At 43.4% G+C, this 26,359-nt stretch overlaps 1 protein-coding gene across 1 annotated transcript in view; it reads right to left on the bottom strand.

The window, feature by feature from the left end:
- Nucleotides 1-1,386: 1,386 nt before the first annotated feature.
- The window catches only part of arfgef3 (ARFGEF family member 3), a gene marked incomplete at both ends in the record, with an annotated part of 134,229 nt that continues 109,256 nt past the window's right edge, over nt 1,387-26,359 (bottom strand). Inside the window, 10 exons of the mRNA XM_083650524.1 lie at nt 1,387-1,578; nt 4,154-4,375; nt 4,795-5,056; nt 6,251-6,636; nt 7,363-7,464; nt 8,957-9,128; nt 11,079-11,297; nt 19,956-20,086; nt 22,414-22,545; nt 26,087-26,189. Of these exons, the coding sequence (XP_083506650.1) occupies nt 1,387-1,578; nt 4,154-4,375; nt 4,795-5,056; nt 6,251-6,636; nt 7,363-7,464; nt 8,957-9,128; nt 11,079-11,297; nt 19,956-20,086; nt 22,414-22,545; nt 26,087-26,189 (1,921 nt within the window). The remainder of the gene's footprint in view (nt 1,579-4,153; nt 4,376-4,794; nt 5,057-6,250; nt 6,637-7,362; nt 7,465-8,956; nt 9,129-11,078; nt 11,298-19,955; nt 20,087-22,413; nt 22,546-26,086; nt 26,190-26,359) is intronic.

The raw sequence follows: 26,359 nt of genomic DNA, 5'->3' as shown, positions 1-26,359 counted from the left end.
TTGGCCCGGGTTAGGTTTGGGTTTGTCCATGTCCATGGTTCAGTTTGGCCCTGGTTAGGCGTAGCGGTGCCTGGCGGAGATTTGCAACTTTTCTAGTTTGATTATTCAACGTGATTTCGCTAATGTGAGCCATATCGTCATATATATCGATATCAAATAAAATCCTTATGATTATCGTGATATTGATTTCAACGCATTTGTCCAGCCCTATGCTGGAGTAAACTGACAACCTGTGCGCGTGCGGGAAACACTTATCTGCTAATACGCAGGGATAGTTAAATGACCGCGGACCTCGGGATGTTAGATGTTTGCCTGTCCACCCAGGAGCTGCATAAGGTGGGAATAGCACATCCACAAGCAATCAACCATTTTCATTAGACACAGAATCCTTCATAGACCAATGAAATCCTTTGTTCTTCCCTCCACATCTTTCATCAGCGAATCAAAGTTAGATTTAGAATCAGGAGAGGCCATAGGTTGAGGCCACGTCTCGTCATAGACGCTGGTTTAGCTGGCTCAGCCTGGCTGGGGGCGGGGTCAGGGTGGGGTAAAAACCCCCATTCTATCCATTCAGCAAAGTTAGAATTTAGCTGATAGCCCAGCCCAGGCAGACACGATCGGGGATTTAACCACCGTAGTAAACGCACATCTGAGCAGACGTCTTGTGTCCTGCTCTAGAACCCCCAAACCTGTAGCTTAGAGCCGCAGCACCGTCTTTTGGTGAGTCAGCCCTTAAGATATATGGGCGGTTTTACCCCACTCGCGCGCCAGCCGTTTAACATTTTGTGGGCGTTCCCAGACATGCGGACTGTCTCTATAGAACATTTCCCTCGGGCCAAAAATAAAAACAAAATTTGACATTAATCCATTTAATTTTTTAGTTGCGGTCTGAGTGAAATGTTCTATGGTCTCTCCTGATTCTAAATTGAATTGAATTGCTTGGTTTCACCAAGTAAAACTATTTTTGTTAAGCATTTTACAAAATGTAGATGGGAATCCCTTGGTTTGTATGCTGAATGCAGAACAGAGCATGACTTTGGCACTCTATAGTCTACCAATGTTTGTCCAGTCAGTACCCATCTCCTTTCCTCGTCCATCAATCAAAACATTCCACCACTGTCACATGATGCCAGCATCTACCAATTAAATTCTCCCATTTCCCATTGCATGCCCTCATTGGGCAATTCAAATCCTCCATCCTTCCACCAAGTGGCCACGCTCAAACGAGTCCACTGCACCGATCAACTTTCCTCTGCAATCTGTTCACGTCCCTCGTCGACCGACCGCGGCCGTCCACCGCCGGCGCTCCCCACGTAAACCACGCGACGATGTCGTAGAGCCTGCCGATGACGTCACGCGACGATGTCGTAGAGCCTGCCGATGACGTCATGCGACGATGTCGTAGAGCCTGCCGATGCGGCCCAGCCAATCGCGCAGCGCCTGGCGCACGCGGGCGTCGGTCACGTGACACGAGAGCTGGCTGAGGCACGGGTAGAGTGCCGGCTGCAGCGCCAGGAAGAAGGGGTCCGACAGGAGGAGCACCTGATTCAGGAGAGTCAAGACCATGTTGGTCCACGCCTGGATGGAGGGAGAAGATGTGGACAACTGAATACACAAACACATATACAGATATTTGTATTACTATTCACCTTATGTAGCCACGCCCATTTGACCCGGTCGTGTGGTCGTGTGACGACTTCCAGGAAAAAAATAATAAAAAAAAATGGCTGCGCTGCTCCAATATCATCTAACTCTGAATTAACTAATAATTTAGCCAATTGTATATAACATACCAAATAAAAGCAAACGGCAATGTTTAAGAATGCAACGCCATGTAACTGGCTCGTTAAGTCTCGCATTCCAGGGAATTACGTTAACGTCTGCGGGTCTTATTGACGTTAGTGGCTCGAGCGCTCGGAGGAGAGAAAACTATCTGAAGCTTTCTTTGTTGGAGTCCAGGTATGTTTTACAAGAAAGTGCTCGTCATTGTCGAGCATAACATTATCTGACCTGGCTAACAGTGGATACTCTGCTTGCTTGCTGTGTACCAAGCTTAAAGTAGTAGGCTACGTTCTTTGTTTTACCCCCTGCGTTCTTTCATATTTCGCGCCGTGACCGCCGGAAGTGTTAACACGACCTGGAAGAACTTTGCCCACCCCCGCGTCTGAACATAAGGTGAATAGGACGAATGAGCGTGACACCACGGCAACAGAGAGATTGATAGCAATTTCTGCAAATAGCGACTTTTGAAATGCGTGTTTCAACAATGCGATCAAAAAACGACTTCCGGGTGGCGCTGCGGAAGTGAACTTGTATGAGTTGTGCCAAACAAATGTTAATATCTCAAAAACTATCCATCACATCGCTTATATTTTGACTTTGTGAGTGAGAGCAGAAGTAGCTCAAGGGTTTGATGTATACGTATGTAGTGTTAAAGTTGTACGCTTATGTGGATTTAGTAAGAAGTACAGCCTGCTAGAGTGAGACACACTCAAGGCTGGCTCCATAGGGTCCCATTACGAAGGGACACTATGAAAAATAAACATAAAACATAAACTGTGATTTCTCAAAGAGTACAAAAGATAAATTAAAGCTGAGTTAGGGTGATAAAGTCCTAAAAGTGCTGACTCGTTGAAAGTTTAACCCATTGATACCTGATGCAACATTTGCGTGTATATCCCTCATTTGTGTGTGTATCCCTTTAAGACCGCGAACCGCGTCATCAGGTATCAATGGGTTAAATGGAGTGTCTATCTTAAAGTATGAAGGAGCAGTTAGAGCAGTGGTTCCCAACCTTTTCCAACTCAGGGCCCACTTTTATGTCTCAAAAATGTTCGCGGCCCACCTCCGACCCCATAAATACAAAGGCCATATAATGCGTTCTCAGAGCACTTTTTTATTGAAAATTGAACATAAAGGACTGAACTGAATACAGGAGAAACATGTTGGAAGCTCCACAGTCACTAACACAGCACCTGTAACATGTTGCAACACCTTCAGTATTACAGTTTTCAAGGAGCTGTCCACACACACACACACACATACACACACACACACACACACGCACACACACACACACACACACACACACACACCAATCATTCAAGGAGCTGTCCATCAGCACCACACAGATGTCAGAAATGACAAGCAAGGGGCTGTCTGTAACAGGCTAATTAACAAATTATTAATAAATAACGGTATCCTTCAACAATGGAAAAATGCATTCTCATAACAATTTGACATCCAATATCAGATCCAAACAAAATCCAAATATCAGAAGAAAGCCCATTAAATCGATAGGTTTACAAATAAACACAAACCCAATATAAAGATGATGTAAAGATGAAACTTCAATTCAAGCAAAAGCAATAACATCAAAGAAACAAAAATCATACTTTTTCAAGTATGATTTTTCAAAATCTTTAAAAAAAAAAAATGTTTTTTTTTTTTTTTTTTTCAAAAATCATACTTTTTTGGAAATGATTTGGCGGCCCACTTGCAATACCTTCCCACCTTCCTACCTGCCCACAGGTTGGGAATCACTGAGTTAGAGGGTCAAAGAGGGCGTGGTTTCACATTGAACTCTGTTTAAAACCAACAGCAGTTTCCTCCAGAAGCTGTGAAGATGTTTGTTCCAAACAGCCTGATCCCTCCTATACTTGTGGTCCTTCATTGATGGTCCCTTCAATTTTCACTTGGTCCTTCATTTATGCCTTTCTGTTTCCTAACCTCAAAAAATCCTCTGTCATTCATCCTAATTCTAATCCAGGGTTGTAACTGATTATTTTCAATTAACCAATTAGATGTTTGATCTCTAAAATGTCAGAAAATGGTGAAAATTGTTGAAATAGGCCAAGATGACATCCGCAAATGTCTTGTCTTGTCCACAACCCAAAGATATTCAGTTTACTGTCATAGAAAAGTAAAGAAACCAGAAAATATTCACATTTAAGAAGCTGGAATCAAGAGAATTTAGATTTTCTTTCTTCTTAAATAATTACTCAAACCGATTTATCGATTATCAAAGTAGACACCTAATCGATTAATCGTTGCAGCTCTATTCTAAACTTAAACCTAAACCCAAGTCCTACTGCGGAACTAACCGGAATAATAAAAAAGAAAATCGCAAAGATTATTATTATTATTTTTATACCTGTATCTGAGCCTCGGAGTCCCTCAGGGAGATGCTGTGAGAGCTGATGGTGGAGCCAGAGCGCGGCCTCTTCTCCTGCCTCAGGACCTCGGGCCCCGCACTGACCGAGTGTCTGAGGGGGGGCCCCTGCTGGTCCACCAGCTGCTGGGGCCTCTGGGGGGCCCTCTGCGGCTCCGCGGGGCTCCTCCGCTCCCCCGCGCCTCCTCCGGCCCTCCCCTGCTCCTTCAAGTCAAGTCAAGTTTATTTGTATAGCACTAATTCCACAAGCATGTCTCAGAGGGCTTTACAGAGAACAGGTCTAGCTAAGTCTAGCTAAGCACTATCAATAAACAGAATGGAACAATCTTATATTGGAGAGAGAGGAGGGGGAGAATGGAGCGAGAGAAGGGAGAGAACGAGGGGGAGGGAGAGAAGAGAGAGAGCAGAACAAACAGGGTAACAGGGTATACTGGGCCTGGGTGATTATGGGTGAAATCAGTATCACGATAATCATGGGTTATTCTCGATGCCAATGTGTATCACAATATGGTTCATGTAAGCAAAGTCATGTGTAGTAATACAACTAGCATATTATCATATATTATAATTACCAGGCAATTGTCATATCATCAGGATATGCTAGCACAGAAAGACAATAGTACCTTCATGAAGAGGTTGACGTGTGTCTGCTGCGGAGGCTGCTGCTGCTTCCTGCGCTTGTACTCCATCATCAGCTTGCTGATGGTCTTGTCGGCTGCAATGGTGTACAGCTTGTTCCCCGCACTCTCCCACCACTCCTTCCTCCTGCCCGGCCCTGAGCCTGCAGCGCCCCCTACTGGGCCTCCTCCTACTGCACCGCCTCCTACACCAGAGTCTCTCCTCTCACTTCCTGTGCGGAAGTGGTGCGGCTGGCTGCTTGTGGAACTAAGTAGGTAGGTAGATAGATAGATAGATAGATAGATAGGTAGGTAGATAGGTAAGTAGATATGTAGGTAGGTAGGTAGATATGTAGGTAGGTAGATAGGTAGGTAGATAGGTAAGTAGGTAGGTAGGTAGGTAGAAATGGAGGTAGGTAGATAGGTAGGTAGGTAGATAGGTAAGTAGATATGTAGGTAGGTAGGTAGATATGTAGGTAGGTAGATAGGTAGGTAGATAGGTAGAAATGGAGGTAGGTAGGTAGATAGGTAGGTAGGTAAGTAGACAGACAGACAGACAGACAGACAGACAGACAGACATTTGATTAGATCAGTGGTTCTCAAAGTGGGGTCCTTGTGGGAGTTCCAGGGGGTCAATTTATTTTCACTATAATTCATCCATAAGTAACATAATGACAAAACCCATGACTATTTTAGTTGTGGGTTTCATACACTTTGGTATAAAACATCTCAAATCAAAAACCTTATCAGATGGGGGATCCTGGGACAAATGGGGGTCTGTGGTCTAATGTGTGTGAGTTTAGGGGTCGTTGACGTGAAGAAGTTTGAGAACTACTGGATTAGATAGACTGGCTTGGGTCAAGTCTGGAGATTTGGTAATAATCACCTCAGGGCTGCAGCAAATTCATCCCATCAGGAAGAAACATGTCAGTGATTTTCTCCAACTCCCCCGTTATGTACAGTTGTAGTTTCACTCAAATCATGTTTTGTTCATAAATATGCAAATCTATGCAGCAAAATTTTACAGATCACGTAGTTCCACAGGGAGAACCTGTGGTATGAATTTGACACAGACAGACAGACACACACACATACAGACAGGCAGGCAGACAGACAGACACACATACAGACAGGCAAGCAGACAGACAGACAGTCATAGACAGACAGACAGACAGACAGACAGACAGACAGACAGACACACATATAGACAGGCAGGCAGACAGACAGACACACAGACAGGCAGGCAGGCAGACAGACAGACATAGACAGACAGACAGACAGACAGACAGACAGACAGGCAGATAGACACACATACAGACAGACAGGCAGATAGACACACATACAGACAGACAGGCAGACAGACAGACATACAGACAGACAGACAGACAGACAGACAGACAGACAGACGTAGATAGACAGAAATAGACAGACAGACATACAGACAGACAGACAGCGGTCAGACCTGAACCCCGGGCTGGGCGTGGCCGTCTCTGCCGGGGACGCCGCACTCATCTCCGCCGCCTGACCCCTGATCCCCCCTTCCTCCGAGGGGGTCCCGCGGCCCGACAGCCCCCCCGCAGACGTGGGGCTGGACGTCTCCGACTGGAAGAGCGGCAGGAAGAAGACGTGATCTCCCCCCACGCCTGCCCCTCTCAGCGGCGGCATCTCCTCCAGCGTGCTCTCCAGGTCCAGGTGCATCTGGATGTAGCTGTTGCAGAGGTCCATGCAGAGCTTGTGGAGGCGTTTGACCAGCCAGGCCCAGTCGGCGCTGCCCAGCGGCTGCACGCTCAGGGACGGGATCGGAGCTCGCCACTGATGCCGCTTGTCCCGGCCTCGGGGAGGGCTGACCTGCCGGGGTGAGAGACAGAGAGAGAGAGAGAGAGAGAGAGAGAGAGAGAGGGGAGGGGGGGGAGGGGGGTTAGGGGAGATGTCCTTGTTAAGCTGAAAACGGAGGAATGTTAAAGTGGTAAGTGGTCAAAAGAAAAAAGAATAGTTTATATATGTATACTGTATATTGTCTTCATCTTTTGTGCTAACTACACATTCATTGCTGCGGCGTTTCTACACTGCATTTCCAAGAGACACGTGTCAATCAAACAGTGTGGGTAGAGGTTGGATTTGGGTTGGGTTGATGCATTTTGAGTTTCTGGAGGTGGCGACTCTTTTCTTGGTTCAGCCATGTTGGCTTCTATCACTGCTCACGCTAACTACACAGTTCAGCCATGTTGGCTTCTATCAGTGCTCACGCTAACTACACAGTTGAGTTCAGCCATGTTGGCTTCTATCACTGCTCACTGCTCACTGCTCACTGCTCACGCTAACTACGCAGTTATTCTGTTGAGTCCAAAAGCTGTTGATGGAGTGCATCACTTCCTGTGTGGCAGAGATTCGTCCCAGGAAAGAGCTAGCTAGCAGACACCAGCTGTTTACAACAGACTGCACACAAGCAAAGATAAGAAGCTGTGTGTGTGCGTGTGTGTGTGTGTGTGTGTGTGTGTGTGTGTGTGCGTGTGTGTGTGTGTGTGTGTGTGTGGGGGGGTGTGTGTGTGTGTGTGGGGGTGTGTGTATCATCACCTGCGCTGTTTCTTCAAAGATGTCTTCGTCCTCTGAGGAAGCAGATCCAGGGCGGGAGGAGTCAGAACTCCCCTCCTCTTCCTCATAAATGATCCTCTTCACCTGATACAATTCAAGTTTAAAATATAAATAATTATAATTTATAATTATATTAACTCATTGAATGCCATGGACGTCCTTCGACGTCCAATTAAATAGTGACGTAGAATGCCACGGACGTCCTTCGACGTCCAATGCGTTTTTTGACGGTGGGACGTCGATCAAAGCCTTCCGCAGCTCCTGTACAACTATAGTAGCTATTGGAGGTGTATAACCTATTTTACGGACTCATTAGGTGGCGACAGTGCTTGCTCGGTGCAGTCCAGATTAGAGACAGGTCCGAGAAACAGCCTAAAAGCCGTGGATCAAAGACAACCCGATGCATGCTCCCAGAGCCATTTGCTCTGTCGCGGGAGCTGACATTGGCTCCGAACAGGAGTCAATCCGCGCTCACAACTGAGCCCCTCTGTCCCTGTCTGTCTGTCTGTCTGTCTGTATAGTTTCTCCACCCGATTAGCAGACAGGAAAGCAGCCCCTGACGCCAAACCATTCAGCAATCCGGGTTGGCTCTTCCCTGCTGTGGCGCTGAGAGCCGACAGCAGCACACAAACGCAGCTCTCCGAAAATATAATGGTTGCGTGAGGCTGTGTGCAGTGTGGGGAGGAGTTTACGGGGGGAGGGGGGGAGGGGGGTGGTGCACGCAGGGCATCACACAACAACTACGTCACTACATCAGAAAATATTATCTTCAGACTCAGTGAATGTGCTTGAAATGCTGCATTTCACAAAAGGCGGATTATCTCAGCTAATAATTTGAAAAGCCTGAAAACGCTGAAAACAACCTATCTTCTCCGGCTCATAACTAAAGAACGGAAAATGGTATCAATAAACTTTTTTTTGCTGATGATACAATAGAGCCAGCTCGTTCTTGTGCGTGTTCGGTGTTTACATAGTAATATCACACAATATTCTGTGGGCCTCGAGAAATCACTGAAAACGCTCTGAAAACTCTGGCACTGGGAGCATCCGTTCTCCAAAAGTGGCTGGCACTGAATGAGTTAATAATGATCACACATATATATATATATATATATATATATATATATATATATATATATATGAATATATGAATAGTATAGAATATTGAAATCAAAACGCGCAAATGACTCAATTCATAAATCACTTAATGAAATGCTCCGACAAGGAAATTTGTGCGTTCACATAAAATATGAGGTTTAAAGGGAATACATCTTTTACAATAAACTAGAATAATCAAGAGCATTACTGAATTGATCAATAGAGTAGACAGACAGATTTATTTATAATTTATATCACTCAATACGTGTTGTCATCATTTACAACAGTTTTATCATTAAAAAAATCTAACCTTGAACTGAAACTAAATAAAAACTAAAACTAAACATGTAAAAAAAGAAAGAATAAAAACTGAACTAAAACTACCACACTGAAAATGAACTACAAATAAACAAATTTGGACAACGGCGTAAAAATGTAAAAATTCCCAAACACCAGCCAGCCTTGGGTTCCCTCTCACCTGTGTGGCGGTCATGCCGTCAGCCTGGCTGAGCGTGGCACACAGCAGGGTCTGCAGGTACAGGTTGAAGCTCATGGCAGACTGCCGGTAGAGGTTGGCCGCGCCGCACACCCCCGACACCTTCATCAGCAGGTACTTCAGGCCCGGCCGCGTGTCAAAGTCCCGCGCCGTCCTGCCCAAAACAACAGGTCACGTGTAAAAATGTTGCTGTCCCATAAGCCATCTCATGACCCCCCCAATATTACCTCGTAACCCCCATGACATAAAAGCTTGTTCTTTAGGATCACTTTTAAGATTTTGCTAATTGTTTTTAAGGTTCTAAATGGACTGGCCCCCTCTTATCTAGCGGATCTCATCCACATCCATACTCCATCCAGAGCACTGAGGTCGACAAACCAGATGCTCTTAGATGTGCCGAGATCAAGGAGAAAAAACAGAGGCGACCGAGCGTTCGCTGTGGCTGCCCCTAGTCTGTGGAACAGCTTACCTGTCCACATACGGACTGCCGAGTCCCTAGAGTCCTTTAAGTCGCTACTAAAGACTCACCTCTACTCCGTGGCTTTCAACTCGAGCTGAGCTTTCACTTCGACTTCATTTTTACTGTGTTTTTGTGCCCATTGCTTTACTGTTTCTTAAGTGTTTCTTATATGTATATATTTTGTATGTGCTTACATGTTAAGCACTTTGGTCAACTGTGGTTGTTTTAACACATTGAATGCCAGCCATGTTTTCATTCCTGTAGGTAAGTTGTGCCAGGGGTGTTTTTGACGATTCTGGCTCATTTTAGAACAGCCGAGGATTCTTTTCTGTTAAGAATTCATGAACATCAATCATCTAAAAATAACTAATAGAATGTGTGCTTTCTCTGTCTAAAAGAGTTAGTTTGCAGAGTTAGTAGTTATGTAGATATTAGCCGTTGAGTACAGCATGGTTTCAGCGTCTGGAAATTTATTCAGAGATAAATGGCTTTTTGTGAAACAGTCACTTTAACCATTCATTTTTGGCATCAGTAAGACCGTCAGACATTCTAAACAATAGTTTTGAACAGTAATTTCCTCCATAACAACAGGAAACACCCCTCTCATTCAAACTCCTCCCTCCGTGTGTCTTCTCCTCCTTCCTCCTAACAGCGGGCGTGTCAGAAGCGCGTTGCTGCTGCCTGCCTGCCTGTCTGCCTGTCGGGCAAGACGAGTCTGAAATGGATTACTGTAAAATCGCGTCGCCATTTCCTTGAATGGCTGGCTTGCTCCCGCGGTGTGTGTGTGTGTGTGTGTGTGTGTGTGTGTGTGTGTGTGTGTGTGTGTGTGTTCGCGCGTTGCTGCGCGGCTCTGGGGGGAAGGGATCTCTGTCCGTTCTGTGTGTGTGTGTCCGGGCTTCTGACTGTAAAATCGCCAAGCCATTTCCGCGGGAGGCGGCTGCTTTTGTGGCTTTTGGGTCCCGTGGCTGTGACTTCTCTCGGTCTCTGTCGCCACTTAGTGGTCGGTAAAATAGATTACACACATGCTCTTGCTCCAAATAGTTATCTCGAAGATGTAAAAGGGGTTGATTGATGTCCCACCGTCAAAAAAAAAAAATCTTTATGTAAGACGAGTTAGTCCGTCCTTGGCACTTAAGCGCTGGATTATGTAAGACGAGTTAGGTCGTCTATGGCACTTAATGAGTTAAATGTGCTATATAAATAAACTTTGCCTTGCCTTGCATTGCCTTTCCTTGCCTTTACTGTGACTATGGCCGTGACAGCGATGCAGATACCACAGGATAATGTACAACGATAACTACGAGCAACATTTGAAAAGTGTTCTGTCTGGAAAGCAAGAAAACTCAATGACTACTTCCCTAATTACAACATGAGTTAGCATAGCAACCAATTCCAGTTTTGATAAAGCATGGCTATCAACGTATTGTTGAAGCGCTCTGAGCAATAAAATACAACATCTTTCTTTGTAGCGTCCATGTTGTTTCCACATTACGACTTAAAAGCTCATGAACACACCGAAGTCGGAAGCACATGAATGCCGCATTACGTCAAAGAAGTGTAAAAATACAAGAACATAAAGAAACTACCATTTGAACAATACGACAAAAAGCATCATCTGCGTATAGTCGGCCCTAGTGTAGTGACCTGTAGGAGTCCAGCAGCAGATCCAGAATTATGGCTAAGTTAGTCATGGAGATGTAGCGCAGGAAGCCCGCCGCGGGCCGGCCGGGGTCAGAGGTCACGGGCGTCACCCGCTCCTGACCTTCAGGCTGCTTGACAAACTCCTCCAGCAGGATGTCAGAGAGGTTCTGGAGCAGGACCTGGTGGGACAGCAGGCTCACCACGATGGTCCGGAATGGGATCCTGCAGGGATCAGAAACCAGGTCCGTGGTCAAGTCATGTCCACTTCGCTCAGTCCCATACTTCCATCAGCACACTTCCATGGGGGGTGGGTAGGTAATAACGACTGAATTTTCATTTTTGGATGAACTTATTTCTGAAAGGTCTGCTTTTGTTCTTTCTGTTCATTGGTTTGAGTTATTCTATTATTTCTATAAACCTCACATGTTAACCCATGCAATGTTCAATCATCACAAAGAGGATTTCATCACATCAGCCCATTCTATACTTTTATCAGTGTCATAGTTTCACATTGTAAAGAACCTCCGTTTCTGGAAACGTGTATTATAAACACCGATTTAAAACATGACCATATTGTCTTGGTAATCCTGGAGTGTGAGATCAAAAGACTGTCACTTGTATTTCAGTACTTTATGTACAGATGGGTCTTATAAGTTCTCATGTCGAAGCAATGGCTTGGAAATATTAATCTAGATGAGCTCTGATTGTGCAACTGGGCACAGATGATTAAAGCACCTTAGGTTAAGATTTCCCTTAGGGTCCGCGTTAAGGTGTCCATAAAATAGAATCGGCTGCACAAAACACCCTTAAATCTTGTGCGTATGTTTTCCTTAAAATGTTTAACCTTATGGAGAAGATTTAAGGGTGTTTTGTGCAGCCCTGTTCTTTCTCTATGTAAAAGGGAAACCTTGACAAACAGTATTGTTTGTGCTTTGCTACAGATGCTACAATAAATGCATGTCATTAATTAACCCCCCTTTTTTATGGGTTAATACCTTTGTAAAATTAGGTTGAACATTTGCTTTTTTTTTATATTGTTACACAGAGAGCACCAGGTCAATCAAATTCATCCCATTGATCTGTGTTCAAAATGGCTTATACTGTATCTCTCTTAGTGCAAACTGAGTGTGGTGTAAAATGAAACATGATACAGTACGTGCACATTGACACATGGTGCAGAGACAACAGGACCTGAGACATACAGGGCAAAGCAACAGTACATGGAATACGATGGAAAAGAGGCTGCATGTCATACATACTGTACACCAGGGTGGGAATTACATGGAGGCCATGGCCTCCGTTGCCCCTCCCTCTGGCCGTGATGCCCTGAGATCCCTAAGGCCACCTTGGCAGTGCCCTGCTACCAGCCTGCTACTGTCAGTTGCTTTAAAAGTGTCAGTGGTCTCAGTTTAATGCAGCCTGCTCTATGCAAATGATGTGTCATTGGTTCATTTTAACACACATTTCAGAAAAATCGCTCTTCACGATGTCAATCATAAATCAATTAATAGACTCCATGTTGTACAAAATGCAGCCGCAAAAGACTCCTGACAAGAACTAAGAAAGTACTCGGATTTTAAAGACGTTACATTGGCTACCCATTTGTTTTAGGATTGATTTAAAAATTGTACTTGTTACTTTTAAAGCCCTTCATGGCCTAGCCCCAGATTATATATCTGAGCTGCTGACGCCCTATCATCCAGTGTGCAGTCTGCGTTCCTCGGGCAGTAGCCTACTCGCTGTCCCCAAATCGTGCTTAAAAACTAAAGGGGACAGAGCTTTCGCTGTTAGGGCGCCTCAGCTGTGGAACGACCTGCCCGAGGAAATCCGTCTTGCCAAATCTGTATCGTCTTTTAAATCACATCTCAAGACTCATTTATACAGAAAGGCTTTTTTATAAACTTTGTTTTATTGTTATTTTACTCTTTATCTAGTCTACTTTTATTCTCATGTATTGTTTTACTGCCTGCTTTTTCACACAACTGTATATTTTTATTGTTGTTTTATGCTCATTGTTAAGCACTTTGTAATGTTGGTTTTGATAAGTGCTATACAAATAAACTTTATTATTATTATAATAGAGCGTTCGTTTGTGCCCTGGCATGTGGCCTTGTGCCTTAGAAAAATTGCGATGGCCTTGCCCCTAAAATGACAACATTCCCACCCTGCTGTGCGCTCAGCACTAAAGCTATGCACGTTCCAGCAGTGTGCTGTCACACCAATGCACACAAAACATGATATTTTCGCAGATAAGTTGATATGTTAGTATGGCTCCATACAGTCAACGTTTTCCACATTGTTAAAACTGATAACCACGGTACTGATGTCACAGAAAACAGCCTTACCCAATTTTCCTGTTAGAGCAGCACAAAGACAAAGAGAGAAGTTAATTTAGTTGCATTTTTGTTTTGTTTGAAATTTGTTTGTTTATTTTTCTTTGTTTTGACACGAGATTTGGCATGTTCCTTTTCCTTTTAGCTCACCTAGCATCTAACATGAGTGTAGACCTAACATCTAACATGAGTGTAGACCGAACATCTAACATTGTGTAGAGACCCACAAATCCTCACAAACGTTCAGCCAATAACAAAATACCCACATCATCTTACAGGGTTAGGGGATTGGTTAGAATTTGTGACAGGGACTGGTGTTTTATGTAACAAGTAGGGCAAGGTCTCTCTCTCTCTCTCTCTCTCTCTCTCTCTCTCTCTCTCTCTCTCTCTCTCTCTCTCTCTCTCTCTCTCTCTCTCTCTCTCTCTCTCTCTCTCTTACAGATTATGAAAGTGCAGATTGTAAGCTTCCAAATGATGTGTCACACATTGAAATCTGAAAATAGTTTAAGATATATTTATTTGAATGTTGGTAGTAACAGTCAAGAGAAAATCGCCCCGAAATTGGGTGAACAAGCTTGGTTTGCCCTGAACAAGCTTAGTTTTCAAACAAATTATAAATATTATTTAGTGATCCTAAAACTGTTTGTTATATTGAGTGGGGTCTTCAACATATAAACCAGCGTAATATGGGAAGGGACGACGACGGCAGCAACAACAGCAGCAACAACAAAACAAAAAAACAAGAACAAATTTTCTTTTTCTTGTTTTTATTTGTGTGATTTCATGGTTGCATACTTGTTACTCCTTTGACCAGACCGTGTCACATTTGCATTACGGTTAGCATTAGGGAGGTGTGGTTGGGGTTTGGGTTAGAAAATGAATGCATGACAATGGGAGGTCATCATGAGCAAAACAAGTGTGTGTGTGTGTGTGTGTGTGTGTGTGTGTGTGTGTGTTAGGGCTGTCACTTTTTATTCGAAATTCGAATTTAACTTCGAATGTGGGGGAGGAGGGCATGTTCGAATGTATAATTGACCCGTTTGATTTTTTTTTGTTTTTTTATTATTAATTATTATTATTATTTTTTAATTAACCAACTGCTGCTTGCTGGTAATGTTTTTTTTTTTTATAATATTTATTTTTGAGCAGGGAGCATTGGCATTACAGTACAATAACCAGTGTAATTTTCTTTCTTTTTTTTTCACATTGAAACATCGCAACCAACACATCTACCCTCCTTTGCCTCCCCACAACCCAATCCCATTCCAACAGAAAAAATGAATAAAATTAGATAATAAAATAAAATAATAATAATAATATACATACATACACATATTCCTATGTATATGCATATACACACGTACATACAGTAAGAGGTAGTATAACAGTGAAAACAGTAATAACTCAAGTTGTCAAAGTTTATACTTGCAAGCATCTGGGTCAAGTTGGCCTATTTCGGTCTCATGAGGCTAGAAAAACACTGCACGGCTGTGAGTGTGGTGGGCAGGCAGCAAGGTATTCGTCCATCCCTGGGAGGGCCCAGGCCCTTGTTCTATGGAGCCACGTCGTCTGGGGGAAGACCATCTACGTATTCGATCAGCGGTCTCCAATGTGAATAAAATTTGTCAGAGGAGCCCCGCAGGGTGAATTTAATTTTTTCCAATTTAAGCAAAAATAAAATGTCTTCAAGCCAAGCTTTAAATGAAGGTGGCTGAGAGGTTTTCCAAAGAAAAAGAATCCTCCTACGAGCAATTAACGAGGCAAAAGCGATAACATTGGATTGGGTGACCGACATATCTAGCTCATCCGGTGGTCTACCAAAGATTGCAATATGAGGGGATGGACAGATTCTCACCTTCAGAATGTCCGAACACATATTAAAAAAGGAGTACCAGAAACCAGATAGTTTGGGACAAGTCCAGAACATATGAGTCAAGTTACAAGGTGCTTGTGAGCATCTCTCACATTCATCAACCACTTTATCTGGGTAGAATTTAGCCAGTTTGGCCTTACTATAGTGAAGTCTGTGTACTACTTTAAACTGTATCAGGCTAAGTCTGGCAGAACTAGAAGAGGAGTTGACGCCTCGCAAGGCTTCCTCCCAGAAGTTGTCTGAGAAGGACGTCTGCAGTTCACTTTCCCAGCTCTCTCTGCTTTTATTGATGGCCACCACATTCACTGGAGAGAGGAGATCATAGAAATAGGAGACATGGCCCCTGGATAGAATGTCTGCCTTAAGCAGTAGATCTATTCCACTGGGAGGCGGGATTTGAGGAAATAGAGGGGAGTGGGTTCTACCAAAGTTTCTTAGCTGAAAGTACCGAAGAAAATCTGAACAGGGTAGGTTAAAAACAGTATGAAGTTGATCGAAGCTGGCAAACACACCGTCTATATACAAGTCTCCCAGGCGGCGGAGACCTCTTCCCTCTAAAAGTGAATAGTAAGGGTCTGACTTAGCAGGTAGAAATAGGTGGTTGTTGCAAACCGGAGTCGCCTGAGGTAAAGAAGACCAACCAAAATGACGCCTGACCTGTGCCCAGATCTTAAGAGAGCTTATCACGATGGGATTAGAAGTGAACTGTGAGAAAGATATGGGTAGGGTGCTACACGCGAGAGCCTGAAGTGATGTAGAACGGCATGACATGGCCTCGATCTGACACCAACTACTTTGGGGGGAGGTGAACCAGAGCATGATCTTATGCACGTTGGCCGCCCAATAGTAGCCCATGAGGTTTGGTAAGCCCAGTCCGCCATGGGACCTGTTCCCCTGTAGTAACAACTTGCCAGCTCTTGCGTGCTTGCCCGCCCAAATGAAAGAAGAGAGAATACCATCGATGGTAATGAAAAACGATTTAGAAAGAAAAATGGGCAAACATTGAAAAATATATAAATATCTAGGAAGTATGTTCATTTTAACTGTTTGGACTCGACCCGCCAGAGAAAGAGGCAGGCGATCCCACCTTTGGAGGTCTGCTTTAACTGAGGCTGTAAGGTTAGTCAGGTTCTTATCCTGTAATGTACGGATGGATCGAGTGATTTGAATGCCGAGATATTTAAAACCAGAGTTGCATAATCTAAAAGGTATTGACGTAGATGGAATTATGTCGGCCGGTTTATTAATAGGGAGGCACTCACTTTTTTGAATGTTTAGTTTGTATCCCGAAATCGCACCGAAGGCTTTCAAGACTGACATGATGCGTGGGATACTGGCTAAGGGATCACATACATATAAAAGGAGGTCGTCAGCATACAACGAGACCCTGTGCTCCGTGCCCCACCTCTGGATCCCTTTCAAACCCTCTTCAGACTTCAAAGCAATCGATAGGGGTTCAATGGCGATGGCGAACAATAGCGGTGAAAGCGGACACCCCTGGCGTGTCCCCCGGGCAAGCGAGAAAAAATCTGAGCGTTCAGTATTGGTGCAGACTGCCGCCTGAGGGGAGGAGTAAAGTAGTTTTATCAAAGAAATTAAGTTAGTTCCAAAACCAAAATGCCGTAAAGAGGAAAATAAATAGGCCCACTCCACCCTGTCGAAGGCTTTTTCAGCATCCAGAGACACAACCATTTCTGGCTCAGTAAGAGATGACGAAGTGTGGATGATACTGAGAAGCCTCCGAATGTTTGTAAAAGAATGCCTCCCTTTTATAAATCCAGTCTGGTCTTCTGATATAATTGATGACATAACTGACTCCAATCGCAAAGCGATGATTTTTGCAAGTATCTTGACATCTACTGGTAGCAGTGAAATGGGACGATATGACGCGCAGCTCAGTGGGTCTTTACCTTTCTTAAAGATCAAAGAGATAGAGGCTTGAGAGAGGGTAGGTGGTAGAGAACCCTGCCGAAAAGAATCATTAAACATATCTAAAAGTAATGGAGCTAATTGAGTTGAGAATTTTTTGAAAAATTCAACCGGGAAACCGTCTGGACCTGGAGATTTACCGCTCTGCATAGATTGTATCGCTTCTTTAATTTCGCACAGTTTGACCGGAGCATCAAGAATCTGTTGATCGCTACTCGAGATCTTAGGGAAGGATAACTTATTAAAAAAAGAAGTCAAAAGAGTGTCATCGTTTGGAGGTTCAGACGTGTATAATTGAGAGTAGTAGGTTTTAAAGGTGTTATTAATCATAATGGGGTCAGAGACAACAGAGCCTGATTCATCAAGTATTTGAGTAATTTGATTTGAAGCTTGTTTGGCTTTTAGTTGATAAGCCAAGAGACGGCCCGCCTTGTCCCCGTATTCATATGTAGAACCCCGTGACTGAAAGAGGAGGCGTTCTGCCTCCCTAGTTAACAAGAGGTCGAGCTCAGTTTTCAGTATCAGCCTATCCTTGTATACGCCAGAAGATTGATTGTTTAAAAGCAAGATATCAAGGTTAGCGATAGCCGTTTCTAGCTCCTTTTGACGTGCTCTACGAAGTTTATTAATATGTAGTGTACGTGAGATAATTTTCCCTCTAATGAAAGCCTTAAGGGTTTCCCATAATAGAGATGCAGAAGTCTCTTCATTTTGGTTGGTCTCACAGAAAAAGTCAATAGATTCAGAAACATATTTGCAATTGTTTGCATTGGTAAGGAAGAGAGGGTCTAAGCGCCAGGTTCTGAATGCCTTAGGCTTCAATTTAAAGTGGAGATCCAAGATCACAGTAGAATGGTCAGAGACAGTTATTGGGGAGTAGTGAGTGGATAGAATAGATGAAATAAGTGACTTATCAATAATAAAGTAATCTATACGTGTAAATGAACGATGTGGATGGGAGAAAAAAGAATATTGTCTTGTAGATGGGTGTAGAAATCTCCACGGGTCAATGTAGCCGTACTGATCCATAAAAGCAGAGAGAGTCTGGGCCATTCTAGTAGCTACCACTGGTTTCGTACTAGACCTATCCAAGAGAGTATCAATCACACAGTTCATGTCGCCTCCTAGTAAAAGTAAGTGGGAATTCAGATATGGAATGGAAGCCAGCAACAGTTTCATAAAGTTTTGGTCGTCCCAGTTCGGGGCATAAACAGACACTAAAACCACTGGTTTCTGGTAGAGTGTACCAGAAACGATGACATAGCGACCATTCGGATCAGCAACTACATCTTTAGAAACAAAATCTACATTTTTCCTAATTAATATCGCAGTGCCCCTTGTCTTCAAATTAAAACTTGAATGGAAAATCTGTCCTATCCATGGCCTATGAAGTTTCCGCTGTTCCGAGTTACATAAATGCGTTTCCTGAATGAGTGCTATGTCAGCGTTCTGGTCCCTAATATGTGTCAAGATTTTTGTGCGTTTTACCGCACCATTTAACCCACCAGTGTTCAGTGAAATGATCCTCACTGCCTGCCCACCACCAGCCGGAGCCTCTGTCACGCTTGCCATGGAATGGTCCATGGAAACCTCGGGTAGCACAGGCCAGACTCACGATGCAGGAAACATATAAGAGAAGTGAAATACTTGAGAGCAGTGAAACACAAAACAAGCAACATTTTCAAAGTAAAACTTTCAAACGAAAAAATAAAAATAAAAATAAAATAACAAAAAAAAAACACCGACCCACCCCCCTTCCCTATTGGATGAGCATAAGACATCCACCCCTTCCACCTACCCCCTCCCCCTCTAACCCTCCCCCTCCAACCTATACAAACCTTGAACTTCCCTTTCTGCAACGACGGCATTCTTTCTATCTTTCCCGACATGTCCCAGGGACTACCCTTCCAAAGTTTCGCCCCAAAAGTTTACCAGAGTAAGGGTTGTGGACAACATAGCAGTTATTGAATGTGTAATCCTCAGTATCACCAGCAATGCCAAATAGACCAGAGGACAGAACAACCTGTCAAGACAATAGGGAGGTAAGAGTAAAAAATAAAAATAAAGAAAATACGCACACACACACACACACACACACACACACACACACACACACACACACACACACACACACACACACACACACACACACACACACACACACACACACACACACACACACACACACACAAAAAAAAAAAAAAAAAAAAAAAAAAAAAAAAAAAAAAACAACAACAAGCATACACACTAAAAGATACACACCCCCTCGTAGGTACACATCTACATCCCTGTGCTCGCTCTGGTGTTTGCACAGGTATATGCATGAGTTTCCCATACCAAGGCACACATCGGTATAGAGGTAAGTCCTATTGATAGAGGGAGGTCAGTCAGCTGGCATGTGACTTCCCTACATCCACATACAATCGAATATACCCTCACGTACATCAGCATTAATAAGATTGCTTAATAAGATTGCTTGCTGGTAATGTTAATCCCATGTCAGAAAAAGTCTCCAGATTTGTCGCGTTAGTCTCTTCTGAGAAAGATTGTCTCCAGGGTCTGAAAAGTTGTCTCGAGTTGGATGCAGCCACAATTTTTTTTTTTTTTTTTTTTATTAATTAACCAAAAAACTTAGAATATATTCGAACATTTTGCGGGCAATTAAAGTTAGTTCGAACTTTATTTTGGGAAAAAGTGACAGCCCTAGTGTGTGTGTGTCTGTGTGTGTGTGTGTGTGTGGCCCACCTCTTCTGCGTGTGTCCATTGGACTGCTGGTGGGAGGGCAGCTCGAGGATGAGAACACAGGACTGAGCGTGCTCAAAGCCCTCCTTGTTGTTGGGGGTCTTTGGAGAGCACTGGGTGTCCAACATAAAGACCTGGGGCAGCAACACAGTCCAGCAAACAAGTTACACTTTCACCATGAATAGATCTGTGCCCTGTGTAGTCCACTATACCAGGGGTTCCCACACCTTTCAGACCAAGTAGCACTATCTACCAAAGCATTGTATGCATCATATAGTGACTATACAATGCACCTGTCCTGTCCTGTATATAATCTAGTACAGTGACCTGTTGGGACCTGTCCTGTATATAATCTAGTAGAGTGGTATGTAACAGTGACCTGTCCTGTATATAATCTAGTACAGTGGTATGTAACAGTGACCTGTCCTGTATATAATCTAGTACAGTGCTATGTAACAGTGACCTGTCCTGTATATAATCTAGTAGAGTGGTATGTAACAGTGACCTGTTGGGACCTGTCCTGTATATAATCTAGTACAGTGGTATGTAACAGTGACCTGTTGGGACCTGTCCTGTATATAATCTAGTACAGTGGTATGTAACAGTGACCTGTTGGGACCTGTCCTGTATATAATCTAGTACAGTGGTATGTAACAGTGACCTGTTGGGACCTGTCCTGTATATAATCTAGTACAGTGGTATGTAACAGTGACCTGTTGGGACCTGTCCTGCATATAATCTAGTACAGTGGTATGTAACAGTGACCTGTCCTGTATATAATCTAGTACAGTGGTATGTAACAGTGACCTGTTGGGACCTGTCCTGTATATAATCTAGTACAGTGGTATGTAACAGTGACCTGTTGGGACCTGTCCTGTATATAATCTAGTACAGTGGTATGTAACAGTGACCTGTTGGGACCTGTCCTGTATATAATCTAGTACAGTGGTATGTAACAGTGACCTGTTGGGACCTGTCCTGCATATAATCTAGTACAGTGGTATGTAACAGTGACCTGTCCTGTATATAATCTAGTACAGTGGTATGTAACAGTGACCTGTCCTGTATATAATCTAGTACAGTGGTATGTAACAGTGACCTGTCCTGTATATAATCTAGTACAGTGGTGTGTAACAGTGACCTGTCCTGTATATAATCTAGTACAGTGGTATGTAACAGTGACCTGTCCTGTATATAATCTAGTACAGTGGTGTGTAACAGTGACCTGTTGGGACCTGTCCTGTATATAATCTAGTACAGTGGTATGTAACAGTGACCTGTCCTGTATATAATCTAGTACAGTGGTATGTAACAGTGACCTGTTGGGACCTGTCCTGCATATAATCTAGTACAGTGGTATGTAACAGTGACCTGTCCTGTATATAATCTAGTACAGTGGTATGTAACAGTGACCTGTCCTGTATATAATCTAGTACAGTGGTATGTAACAGTGACCTGTCCTGTATATAATCTAGTACAGTGGTGTGTAACAGTGACCTGTCCTGTATATAATCTAGTACAGTGGTATGTAACAGTGACCTGTCCTGTATATAATCTAGTACAGTGGTGTGTAACAGTGACCTGTTGGGACCTGTCCTGTATATAATCTAGTACAGTGGTATGTAACAGTGACCTGTCCTGTATATAATCTAGTACAGTGGTATGTAACAGTGACCTGTTGGGACCTGTCCTGTATATAATCTAGTACAGTGGTATGTAACAGGGACCTGTCCTGTATATAATCTAGTACAGTGGTATGTAACAGTGACCTGTCCTGTATATAATCTAGTACAGTGGTATGTAACAGTGACCTGTCCTGTATATAATCTAGTACAGTGGTATGTAACAGTGACCTGTTGGGACCTGTCCTGTATATAATCTAGTACAGTGGTATGTAACAGGGACCTGTCCTGTATATAATCTAGTACAGTGGTATGTAACAGTGACCTGTCCTGTATATAATCTAGTACAGTGGTATGTAACAGTGACCTGTTGGGACCTGTCCTGTATATAATCTAGTACAGTGGTATGTAACAGGGACCTGTCCTGTATATAATCTAGTACAGTGGTATGTAACAGGGACCTGTCCTGTATATAATCTAGTACAGTGGTATGTAACAGTGACCTGTCCTGTATATAATCTAGTACAGTGGTATGTAACAGGGACCTGTCCTGTATATAATCTAGTACAGTGGTATGTAACAGTGACCTGTCCTGTATATAATCTAGTACAGTGGTATGTAACAGGGACCTGTCCTGTATATAATCTAGTACAGTGGTATGTAACAGTGACCTGTCCTGTATATAATCTAGTACAGTGGTATGTAACAGTGACCTGTCCTGTATATAATCTAGTACAGTGGTATGTAACAGTGACCTGTCCTGTATATAATCTAGTACAGTGGTATGTAACAGTGACTTGTCCTGTATATAATCTAGTAGAGTGCTATGTAACAGTGACCTGTTGGGCCATAGCCTTGATCCTCCAGTACTCGGCCTCAGCAGAGGGGGAATGGGACGGAGCCGCGACTTTCACCTCACAGGCGTCTCCAGAAGAACTGTCTGAACCGCTACGAAAACACGCTAGAAGGTTCTACAGAGAGAGAGAGAGAGAGAGAGAGACAGAAAGAGAGAGAGAGAGAGACAGAAAGAGAGAGAGAGACTGACTTGCACCCATATCAAAGCCAGAAAACTGAGCCCAAAATAATTCCACCTTAAAAGTTATTTTAGTCACAAAGATGCTTTTCAAGTTCATTTTTACGAGTTGAATTTATGAACTGATGTTTTTGATGCAGTTCTCATCACTTTTAACAATGGAGTCAACACAAAGACATCATGCTTTTCACACAGCCGTGTCGTTTCCAATTAAAGATGGCGCCCAGGTGAATAAAACATGTTTTCAGACCAGACAGGCTAAAGCATTGACCACCGGCCACCAGTCAAATGCTGCTAAAGTGTTGAAACTCTGTGTAAACGCAATATGATTCCACTGATAAACAATAATATTGACTTATCGTCGAGCAAAAAACAACAACAGGGTATCAGGCGATTACGGTGTTTGAAAAGTCGTCGATCTTTATCGGCCCAAAATGTCCATATCGTTGCATCCCTACTTGAGACATATTCTCGCTACAACGACAAGATGACTCAGAAAGACAATGGTCCAATCGCAACAGCGGCCGCCTCCTCTGCAGTGGTGAAGAAACCTCGTTAGCCACGCCTCTATTCTGCTTCTGAGGTTTGATAGGAACAGGAAGGGGTGGGGTGAAGAAGGGAAGAGCGAGACGCACGGATAGGAGGAGAGGAGCAGAAACGGACCAATCACATCTGCCGTGCACACTTCATTCTGAGGCCGCGCTATGCCCTAGCATCCACTGGAAAACGTTGAAAAGACTCGGAGAATCATTTGAAAAGACGACAGTCTGACATGCTCATCATCACATCAGCTCGCATCTGAAGACAATAGCGCCGTTTGAAACTGCTCCCCATTACAGAAATAGTGGACGAAATAGTGTGTTGCGCTTTTGTACTAGTGTCCGCATTCTCAACTGTTCATTTGATTCACTATTATAGACCACTATAAAATACCCACAATGCATTGCAAATTTCCAGTGAACAATGTAGAGTGTACCCTACATTTCCTCCCATCTACAACAATGCAATGCTGTGGTGTTTACCCAAGGGGAAGAAGAGTGACGTAGTGTCTGAAATTCATTTGCTCATTCCCCATATAGGTCGAACACAGCTATTGAGTCAAAGTCACCGAGTTTTTAGTCACAAACTGTAAGACTTTGAAAAGACTGTCTACCATACACTAGAAGACTTTGAAAATACTACTATACTACTAAAGTAGTATAGTCACAGAATGATCCACACTCTAAATTACCCCAAGGCACAGTGCAGTTAAAGTCCAACTGAACCCGTTCGGAGGGCAAGTGGCGCGTGGGTCGGAGTCCGTTTCAGAATGAAAACATAACTTGTCTGAGATGACAGGTTGAGAGGCGGGTCATATATGTTACCTACAATTGGTTAGTAGTTAGTAGTTAGTTTATGGGCTAGAAATTCTGCCAGATGACAGGCACTAGTCGCCATTTTCTCCTTCATTTGGAAGAGAAAATTATCCTGAAATGAAGATTTGATTGACAGCTGCCATGTCGTGATATGATTGGTTGAAATGGGGTAGAAATGTGATAGTACTAGGTGACGTCAGCAAACTGTACATTACTGTTATGAATGAAATCTTGAAAAATGAACTTTTGATGTGAAAAAGTGTGAACAACTAAATAAATTAGATTTTTGTGATTTTTTTGGCATACATTATTAAATAGGTGCACTGAATACCCAGGTATTTGAACTAAAAGAAAAGAAAAGTCATTTTTGGGTTCAGCTCGACTTTAACATGTGTGTTTTTAACAACGTGTACAGTGCAGTTCACGTGTGTAAGCTAGTTTGTGATATATTTGTTGTATTGCTTTTATTTTGTTATTTCCCATAAACATGGAAGTGATTTTACTTTGAAAAGACAGTAGGCATAGCTACGGGACGCAACTTGACGGGTCCAGAACAAGGAGAAGTGCACGAACGAGGGAGAGAGATAAACTCGTTGAGCTCAGCTGGATTTAACTCGATTTATTGGTGTCCTGTTTTGGTGCTGGAGAAAGCCCAACTATTGGTTGTTGGCAATGTTCTTCATTGAACTTCACTATTTGCATGAGCCAAGACTAAAGACTCCCGATAAAACTGAACACGTTTGATTTTGTCGGACGTCAAGATGAGAAGATGATTGAGTTCAGACCGCTCGGGCTGAGTTTGATCACCGCCTTACACCAAATGATCGAGATGCCGGCAGAGTGCCACAACTCCAGCAGAACTCTGATGATTTCACTCGGACATTGGCAATGTGACAGCAAGACTGATGATTTCACTCAGACATTGGCAATGTGACAACAGAACTCTGATGATTTTTTTTTTTTTTACCTTTATTTATACAGGGGGTCTCTCACTGAGAGCAATGCTCTCTTTTTCAGGAGTGCCCTGTTCACATTCACACACACATTCACACCTGGAAGCTGACCAGTACAACCACAGTCTGATCTGCTGGCCACTGAGCAGCTCCACTGGAGCGGTTGGGGTTAAGGGCCTTGCTCAAGGGCACCTCAGTGGTGGTAATGAGGGAGGGGCAAGCGCTGCCTTTTCACTTTCCCCACCCAGATTTATCCTGCCGGTCCCGGGGATTGAACCGACGACCTTCCGGTCACAAGCTCGCTTCTCTAACCACTGGGCCACCACTGCTATTTTACTTGGACATTGGCAATGTGACAACAAGACTGATGATTCCACTTGGACAATGTGACAACAAGACTGATGATTCCACTTGGACAATGTGACAACAAGACTGATGATTCCACTTGGACAATGTGACAACAAGACTGATGATTTCACTTGGACAATGTGACAACAAGACTGATGATTTCACTTGGACAATGTGACAACAAGACTGATGATTTCACTTGGACAATGTGACAACAAGACTGATGATTCCACTTGGACAATGTGACAACAAGACTGATGATTTCACTTGGACAATGTGACAACAAGACTGATGATTTCACTTGGACAATGTGACAACAAGACTGATGATTCCACTTGGACAATGTGACAACAAGACTGATGATTCCACTTGGACAATGTGACAACAAGACTGATGATTTCACTTGGACAATGTGACAACAAGACTGATGATTTCACTTGGACAATGTGACAACAAGACTGATGATTTCACTTGGACAATGTGACAACAAGACTGATGATTCCACTTGGACAATGTGACAACAAGACTGATGATTTCACTTGGACAATGTGACAACAAGACTGATGATTTCACTTGGACAATGTGACAACAAGACTGATGATTTCACTTGGACAATGTGACAACAAGACTGATGATTTCACTTGGACAATGTGACAGTGGAATGGCTTGAAAAGTTGCGTGAGGTTAAACGGGGTCGTCAAGCTTAACGTGGCACGTCAGCATGTCGACCGCATTAGCAACAAATACTTTCAGATTACTTCTCTCCCAACAGTGTGTGTGTGTGTGTGTGTGTGAGAGAGAGTGTGTGTTTGGGTGTGTGTACCTTCACAGGCTCTAATGTAGCAGAGAATGCGTCCTGCAGGGCGCAGCAGGCCAACCTCCACATCTCCTCTGTGAAAACTGGGCCTACCGTCACCAACACATACCTGCAGAGAGAGAGAGAGAGAGAGAGAGAGAGAGAGAGAGACACAGAGAGAGAGAGAGATACAGACCTCATTGCAAATTTCCATGACCAAATTTGAATGAGACTCAATTCCAAAGTAACTTTGAGCATGTGTTTTTTTTCCCACAGTAAAGTCGTTCCAGTGAGTTAATT

Source organism: Poromitra crassiceps (assembly GCF_964638095.1).
Source record: "Poromitra crassiceps genome assembly, chromosome: 14".
Taxonomy (NCBI): domain Eukaryota; kingdom Metazoa; phylum Chordata; class Actinopteri; order Beryciformes; family Melamphaidae; genus Poromitra; species Poromitra crassiceps.
This window is presented reverse-complemented; position numbering and strand designations above follow the sequence as displayed.